The sequence below is a fragment of the Condylura cristata genome, unplaced genomic scaffold (assembly GCF_000260355.1).
Source record: "Condylura cristata isolate star-nosed mole 26May11 unplaced genomic scaffold, ConCri1.0 scaffold00008, whole genome shotgun sequence".
In the NCBI taxonomy this organism is placed as follows: domain Eukaryota; kingdom Metazoa; phylum Chordata; class Mammalia; order Eulipotyphla; family Talpidae; genus Condylura; species Condylura cristata.
Genome location: NW_004567109.1, coordinates 20,964,853 through 20,973,636, shown reverse-complemented (window position 1 = coordinate 20,973,636; position 8,784 = coordinate 20,964,853). Strand labels below are relative to the sequence as shown.

Below are 8,784 nucleotides of genomic sequence, written 5' to 3'. Positions count from 1 at the left end.
CCGCCGCCCGGCTGCCCGCGTCCGCGCCGCTCTTCATGCTGGACCTGTACCACGCCATGGCCGGCGACGACGACGAGGACGGCGGCCCCCTCGAGCGGCGCCTGGGCCGCGCCGACCTGGTCATGAGCTTCGTGAACATGGGTGAGTGAGCGCCCCGCGCCGGCTGGCGTCGGGGACCCCGCGGGGACCGTGCGACCTCCGCGGCACGCACCCCCACGCCGGCCCCTGGGGTCCCCACGGGCTGCAGGGACGAGGGCGCCACTGCGGACTGTGGACACCGCCGCAGGGGAGTGGGACCTGGCCAGGTCTGGCGCCCAGGTCTCAGGAGTTGGGATGGCTGAGCTGTGGGATGAGGGGGGCGGCGGCAGGCAGGAAAATGGGGGGCAACCTGCACCCCGCCCCAAACACACCCCAGGTGAGAATCACGTCATGTTGGGGTGGACCTGGGCAGTCCGGAAGCGGTCTGGTCCCGGGAGATGGCTGAGTAAACACGGCGTGATGCTGCCTCTGTGATAGGGCGGCACCGCAGAGAGGCCAAAGTTCAGTGACCAGAGCCCAGAGGAGAAGCTGATGTCCTGAGCCCAGCAGCCTCCTCCCTGGACCAGAGCCCGAGCCTGGGAGGGCAGTTTGGCTGCGGGTCTCGGGTGGACCTGAAATAGACTCTGAGCTGGCTGGGTGGGGCCTCCGGTCTGGTCACCTGGGCCACACCTGGGGCATGACTGGGCATGGACTGTGTCCAGGCCTGTGGAATGGCTCCGTGGGCAGCTCAGACACTCCTAGATGGTTTCCCAGGCAGAGCCCAACTGTCCTCACGGCTGAAATTTTCCTCCAGACCCTGGAGCCATTTCCCCTTCAAGTTCTCAAACTCCCTCAGTAAACTCGTTAATCTAGAGAATATTTGCCGCCATGAGCTTTGCCTCCTTTCGTGGCCAGTGAGGGGCAGGGGCAGGGTGTGGGCTGGGCGGACACCAAGCACAGGCAGCCCCGGGCCCAGGGACTGCAGCTGCTGAGTGAGGAGAGCTGTGGGTTGCGCGCCTGGAAGCCACCCTTGCCAAGGCCCCCCTCAGCCTGCTAGTGCCTGGAGGACGCAGGAGGACATCTCCCCGAGGGGACAGTGAGGCCCAAGGGCAGCACCACTGCCAGGACAGTGCAGCCTCTGCCTGGTGGAGCCAGGAGAGACCTGGCTTTCTTGGCCCCACGTCTGGTGCTCGGGAGGAGACATTTCTGCTTCTGGGGGGCAGGCTTTCAGGGCAGAGAGCTTTCTCAGGGTCTAGGAGGGGACCCCAGGGACAGAGCAGCAGTGGGTTTTGTGGGGCCCTCAACTATTAATACTTGCCGCCCACCATAGGGCAGGAGCCCTCTGTCCCTCCAACCCAGAGCTGGTGGTGGGCAGGGGTTGGGGGGGAGGCAGCAGGAGCCAGCCATGGGTCAGTGCTGGAGCCCAGTGTCCGGCACAGGACTTAGGTCCATGGGTCCTGGGCGCTGCCTCCCTGGCTAGAGACAGGGTGGGGCTGGAGACAGATTAGCCTTAGGTGGACCAGGGCTGGAGGCCGAGTGCTGTCCTCAGGACAAGCTGGCCCAGGCTCGGACCCCTGGGTGCCCTGCAGAGCCCTGGCTGCAGTCGCTGTAGGATGCTGGAGGTGGGGTGAGGCACCAGGCGGGGCACCCAGCAGGAGCAGCCCCCTCCTGCTCCCAGTGTCTCTGGGCTGAGACCTGCCGCCCTGGGGAGCTGCCTCTGTGGCTGGAGCAGCACCTTTGCCCAGCTGGTTCCTCTCCAGCCTCTGCGGCGTGTCTTAGCAGGTCCCTCGCCCTCTCTGGACCTCAGGTCCTCCTGGTAAATGGGGATCCTAGTGGGGATGCAGCTTCAGGGGTGCTGTTTAATGGGGGGAGAGGAGCAGCAGCCAGCGCCCCTCCTAGGGGCCTGGTCACCTTCCCTCCCAGCTGCTGCCGACCTGTGGGTGGCTGTGGTGGGAGCATGCCCACATGCCCCGAGTCCGTGTGAAGGCCAGCGCCAGGTGTTAAAGTCAACCTGACGGTGTTTCTGCCTAATTTTAGAGTGAGAACTAGCAGGGAAGGCCGCAGCCTCCTAGGTCCTTCTTCGTGCGTGCCGTGGAACGTTGGGCTGTTTTCCCAGCTCCTTCCCCTGGGCTCAGAGAGGTTAAACGCAGCCAGCGCCACACAGCAGCTCCGTGGCACCACCGGCCGTGGATCCCAGCCCCAGCGTCTCCCCACGCAGCTCTACATGTTTCTTTAAGACCTGAGGCCTCTGACGCTGTGGGATTAACAAGCAGATCTTTGTTCGCGGAGGCCCGAGTGGGCGGCCCAGCCTGCCGTCAGAGGCCTTCCTTGTTCTGAGGTACTAATTGCCGGACTAGATCTCTCAGCCAGACGCAGGTTTAACTGGTGATTACCTGGGCCGTGTGGGGAGGATCAGACACCTCCCAGGATTCCTCCTCTGTCTGGGGCCAGGCCCCAGGCCCCCGAGCTCGTGGAGCCCACGCCCCGCTCCCACACCTGTCAGTCGGCTCCATCTCTCCTCTCGGCCTCACCCGACTCCTGAGACGCCAGGCCAGGTGCCTGCCAGGCCGGGGTCACCCGTGGTGGTCTGCAGGACCCAGAGGCCGGGGCCTCTCCAAGGCCCCCAACTTAGTCTGAGCAGATGCCTTGGGGAGCTGTCTTGACTGACAGTGCCTGTGGGGGTGGGGGGCCAGCCTGCGTCAGAGCCGTGGCCCTGCCTGACCCATGTGTCCCTCTCAGCCTTGTAGACTCTTGGTCCCTCGGCCACCCTCAGGGTAGCGGGTGGCCCCACTTCCATATTGAGAAACGGGGGGCCCAGGCAGCGCTGCAGATGGGGTGAAGTCACGCAGGCTCGGAATGAGTGTCCTGGCACCCGCCCTGCCCTGAGCCAGCCGGTGTATGCCTGGCCTGGTGACTGAGGACAGGAGTGTTGGTGAAGTGAGGTGGTGGGGCTGGGGGAGGCGGGGCTGGGAGGGAGCAGGGACCTGGTCTGGTCTGCTCAGCCCCGGGCCTTGGGCCCCTCGTGTGCTGCAATGTCTGTGGCTCTCTGGGAGGCAATTCTCTCACTCCTGATTCATCACTAGTTATGTGGGGCCGCTTTGTGCCAGGTTACTGGGACATGACAGCAAATGAAACCTGTCCCTGCCTCTCGGCGCTGACCTCCTGGGAGAGACCGAGGCAGACACAGGCCCGAGATGGCTGTGAAGGGGCCCAGACAGTGAACCCCTACCTGAGACCGGAGAGGTGGCAGTGGAGGACCGGCCTGGGGTGGGGCTCTCACCTGGGTCAGGCAGGATCTGCATCTGACTCAGCCACCTCCACTGAGTGTGATCTGGACTCTCCAGTCCAGCGCTGGGACCCTCAGTGCCCTTTTCACAGTACCACCCTGTGGGCTGTTGCAGGACTGTGGGAGGTGACACCCAGGGATGACCATGTGTCCAGAACCTTTTGTTCTATTCCTTCATGGGTATCTCACAATGACTGCCACTTCTCAATTTTCAAAGAAGCTGGCAAGGTTCAGAGAAGTTAGGTGATTTTCCCAAGGCCACACAGCGGTCTTCTCCCTGGCCTGCCCCTTCTGCTCTTCTGCACAGAAGCTGCCTCCCGCCAGCCGGGCCTGGCCCTCCTCAGGGCCAGTGAGTACTGCAGGCCTGAGCTGTGGTGTGAGTGGTACAGTGGGAAGCTAACTTTTAAAATATCTTTGTTTCAGAAATTTATAGAAATAATACTTGTTCATTTTAAGAAAGTAATATTGTATAGAGTCATTATACACAATTCAGACTGTGTTTAGAAACACATAACATGAAAGCCTGTGGTGCTCCTCCGTGGGCCTCAGAGAAAACCAGTGTCTGAAATCCTTGGAGTCATTACCACCCCCTACCAGCCTGGCATTTTGTTAGTAAAAATGCTAGCACTTGTATTATTATTTTTGACAAAGTAGGACAGTGATGCCACTGTTATACTACTCAGTCTTTCATTTACCAGTAAATCTATCCTTCTTCAAAAACTACTAATGATCCAGTCCTGTCCATTCCTCCCTCCCCCTCCCTGGCTTGCTTCCCACCTTTCTCGTACAGCTTCATTGACGTATAGCTGACAAAAATTGTAGAATATTGAAAGAATGCATCCTTCTTCCCCCCCTGTTAATTGACACATCCCTCCCTCACATATTATATTATCCTTATTATTTATTCATTGGTGAGAACATTTAACTTCACTCCGTTAGTGGCTTGCAGTGATGCACAACAGGGTTGTCTCCACAGTCACTGGTTCCAGATCTTACTCATTTCACAGCTGAGTTTGCTCCCTTTCATCAGCTGCTCCAATCTCCCGCACTCAGCATCCCCGGAAGCCACTTCGTACTCTGTTTCTATAAGCTTAACTTTTTTTCAGAAATCACTTGGTAGTGATACCACGTAGTATTTGCCTTTCTGCAGACACTCTCGGCACGTACCGTAGGTCCATGCGTGCTGCCCCAAATGGCAGGTGTCCTTTCTCTGGATAGCATCTCCTTGAGGGTGCCCTCACTTCTCTCTCCTTTCCCTTCTTAAAAAATTTTACTTATTCAGTTATGCATATAAGAAGTGGGATTCAGGCCAGAGATGCAGGGGTGGGGAAGTGGGAGGATTCGCCAGAGACAGTGTGGGGAGCAGAACAGGCCGATCAAGGAAGTACACTGCTGAGGGGGGCACTGAGATCCACAAGAGAGGACTGGGAGACCAATTATGGCGGCCAGAGGGTCAGCCCTGTTAACTACTCTGAAATGGGACCGCAGGCTTCCTCGTGGGCCAGCCGCTTGAGAGCTGAGATGTTCGGCAGGTTACTTCAAGTCTCCACACCTCCGTTTCCTTACCTTTAAAATCAGGATAATAGCTGCATTGTAGAGCAGCCCTTAAATGGCTTAAGGTGTTTAAAAACAGCAAGTGCTTGGCATGCTCACTGAGTGGGAGGCAGCCTTACGAGGGAGGGCCGGCTGTGCGCGCTCACTCCCCCTTCTCTCTCGGTTACTTAGCGGCCTGCAGCCCCGTGGGGACGCCAGGGGCAGGATCATGCTGTCCAGACCCAAGTGCACGCCTGGCCCTCACCCTTTGTGCTGGCTGCTGCAGAGCCCTCAGTGTCTGGAGGGTGGGGTGCTGACAGCTGAGTCCTTCTCAAGGGTGCCCTGGGCCAGGCACCCTCCCTGGGGCCGCCTCACATCCAGGACTGGCTCATGGGGGTAAGCGTATCCAGTGTTGTACCTTGCCTCGAGAAGGGACAACACTGAGGACCCATAAGCCCAGAGCGTGCGTGCAGGTAGAACAGCCTTTGCTGTGACTGTGTCGCTGCTGTGTAAATTACATAATGTTCTGTGCCTCGGTTTCCTCAGCTGTAAAATGGGAGAGGTACTATAGTTCCTGCTGTAGTATGGCTGTGAGTATTGTGTGAGTTAATCTAGTGCTGAAACAGTGCCTGGTAGAAATGCAAGAAATATTAGCTTTTCTTTTTTAAATCCAAGGCCAGGTAATTAGTGGCAAGAACCTGAAGTGAACCCCAGTTGTTTCTTTCTTGCTTTCTTTTTTTTTTAAAAAAAGATTTATTTATTTATGCATACGGAAGTGGGGTATACGCCAGAGGTGCAGGGGCGGTGAGAGGATTCACCAGAGACAGAGCAGGGAGCAGAACAGGCCGACTGACGAAGTACACTGCTGAGGGGAACAGCGGGCGGGTCAGGAGAGGTCTGCTGCACCATGTGGGTCACCTCCGGGGTGGGGATCGAACTCATGCTGAAGTGGCTTTAGCTTCTTAGTGCTGTGCTTCAACCCGCCGCACCACCAGGGAGGGCCCTGTTTCTTTTAACTGCTACCCTGTTACCTGAGCAGAAAACACCCCTTCTCAGCAGTCTGGGGCACTGAAGACAGGGGAGGGTTTTGGGGAGCTGAAGGTGGCCAGACATGGCCTAGGGAAAGCTGCCTGGCTCAGTGTAGCCGTTCCTCAGCCGAGGCACCACATACCTGATGTGTGCTGTCTCCCCTCTTGTTATCTAGGGGTGTCATGAAGGCACAGCCCCAGCCCAAGATCTACTAAGGTAGTGGGCAAGGTAGGTCCATAGACCACTCACTAGAAATGATCCAAAATGGGGGAAATATCATTCACCAATTCCACGGTGTGAGCGGGGAGGTTCAGCCCTACCAAATACAGACAAGGCTGCTCTTTCATTTTGTGGAAGACCAAAAAGAAAGGCTGGAAGGAAAAGAGAAATAACCTTCAGACTGGGGGGACAGAGAAGGCTTGGGAGGCCATGACTGTGTGCTGGACTTTGAAGAAGGGTAGAATTTAGGAGAAGTTCTGGCCTGTTCATGGGACTCCAGCTGCCCCTGCTCAGGACCTGCTGTGTGTCCCCTTCATGCAGAATGGGACCAAGTCCCCAGCCTGGCATGCAGCACCCTCATTCCAGTCCCATGACAGGATGAGGAGAAAGAAGGTGGACTCTGGAGACGGACACACCAGACTCTAAATGCTTCTGGTTGTGGCTTCACACCAATCAGTTAGCTTTCTTCAGTTTTCTCGTCCATCAAAAGCGATGAATAAAGCCTCTTTCATGGGGTACTGGGTTGCCAGCCTTCTGGGTGACTCGCAATGATCTCTGCCTCCTGGAACCCACTCCCTGTGTGGTCTCCCCCACACTGTGCCAGCGCTGTTGTGACCATTAGAATACGACAGTGGTGATGACATGGCACTTACAAGATCAGGTTATAAAAGATGGAGCCCCAGTCCGCCCCTCGCCAGCTTGCTCATTCTGGAGGAAGGCCTGTTGTGCACAGCCCCCAGGAGCTCAGGGGTGTGGACCTGAGCCCTGCTCAGAAGTGAGTGAGCTCAGAAGTGGATGTGGGAGTCCCGGGAAAGTCTGCAGATACCATAGCCCCAGCCGACAGCTCGACTGTCACCTCACAGGACATCCTGGGCCAGACCCACCCAGCTAAGCTCCTGGTGCCTGATTCTCCGAAACCGTGAAATAACCAGTGGCTGTTGCTTTAAGCTGTTTCCTTTGAGTAATTTGTTATTCAGCAAGAAGTAACTAATACAACCAGGAAGCACTGCACACGGGCAGGAGTGCTGGGCCACATGGTGCCGGATACACTCAGCGCTTGTAAAACGGGAGCTGCATGGGATCTACCTCTGTGCCTGCCTGTCCGAATCCTACCACTGATTTCAAAGGAGTTTTCTGGAAGAGTGTTCTCTGAGCGCTCTTCCTCAAGGCATCCTATGTCAGAACCTCCCTCCTTCAGTGTGTTGATACCCCTTAGATTTCTAGTCCCTGTGCTTGTCTGGTTTGGGGTCCTGTCTGACCCTTCTTTCCTCTTCTTCCAGAAAAGCCATAAAAAAAACCCGAGATCAGGACGCAACCCGAGTCTTGTGGCACCCCCGCCCCAGCCGACTCCCAGCCCTGCCCGGCAGGTGCTCAGCCACAGGGGCCAAGTTGAAGGAAAGAGGAGCGTGGCAGGAGGCAGGGAGCACGGAGAGCCAGGAAGGCCTGGGCCTGGTCTGGTGGGCCAGAAGCAGGCCACACTTGGGGGGTTCCCTCCCCTGGAGCCCCAAGTGCCTGGGGTATTCTCAGGCTGCCTGTGGACGGAAGAACCTGGTGACAGCCCCCTCCCCACGCAGCATGGCCCCTGGAGACCGCTAGGGCCTCTCGCCCTACATGGGCCTCAAGTCCGGAAGACCCGACGCGGGACCCCTGGCGCCTCTGCCCTCTGGCCCGGTCTCCCATCTGGGCAGGGCTCCCCCACGGCCACTCCAGCTCTGACCAAAAGATGAGCCCTGGTGGGGAGGCCCACCCGGCCCTCCTCGGGGGCCCGCTGTCCACGGGCAGAGGCATGTGTCACCTGGCCACACCTTTCTGGAAAGCTCACACAGTTCGGTTCGTCCCCGGCTTGAGCCGGGCGAACTGCATCCTTCTTGCTCACAGCTCCTTCGGTCTGTTTTTGGCCGTGGCGGGTTTGATGTGGTGGGGTGTGCGGGTGTTCCCTTTTAATTTGGGGTCTGAGGCCGTCTGAGGCCTGGACCAGTCATTATGAGCGTGGAGCCATTTATGGAAACCACTCTTGAAAAAGGCCCGTGATGAGAAGTGACTAAAAATACCCAGAGAGGCAGCTGGGCCACCTCTGAGGCTGACAGAGGCAGCCTGAGCCCTGAGATTTCTGGGCGGGAGAGGCCCTCAGGGAGCGGCGTCCACAGTGGTCAGCGGTGGGGCTCCCGTGGGCCACGCCACAGGGCGACCGGGCTTGTTTGGGGCCTGTGCGGGCCCTGGGATCTGTCGGCAGCAGGACGAGCCAGACAGGCCCAGCCTGTCCGCCCTGGGGCCGGGCAGTGAGAGGAGGGCAGTCCGCGGCCCAGTGAGAACACAGCACTTCTGCTGGAGACACGCTGTGACGTGGACGCCACCCCAGCCGATGCCCCACCCAAGGGCCACAGATGACAGCTGCTGAGCTGCACTGGGCACAGACCCTTGGGAGGAGGGTCAGGTCTCCTGACTGGGGCCCCCCACAGTGGGGAGGAAGGTCGGGTCTCCTGACTGGGGCCCCCCACAGTGGGGAGGAGGGCGGGGTCTCCTGACTCTGGGTCCCCACAGTGGGGAGGAGGGTCGGGTCTCCTGACTGGGGTCCCCCACAGTGGGGAGGAGGGCCGGGTCTCCTGACTGGGGTCCCCCACAGTGGGGAGGAGGGCTGGGTCTCCTGACTGGGGTCCCCCAAAGCTGGGAGGAGGGCCGGGTGTCTTGACTGGGGTCCC

General features: G+C 58.7%; 1 protein-coding gene across 1 annotated transcript in view; it reads left to right on the top strand.

Annotated features, from left to right (window-relative positions):
* Window positions 1–2: 2 nt before the first annotated feature.
* Window positions 3–8,784, top strand: part of LOC101620143 (bone morphogenetic protein 8B) — a gene marked incomplete at its 5' end in the record, with an annotated part of 18,656 nt that continues 9,874 nt past the window's right edge. Inside the window, 2 exons of the mRNA XM_004679446.2 lie at window positions 3–141; window positions 3,612–3,687. Of these exons, the coding sequence (XP_004679503.1) occupies window positions 3–141; window positions 3,612–3,687 (215 nt within the window). The remainder of the gene's footprint in view (window positions 142–3,611; window positions 3,688–8,784) is intronic.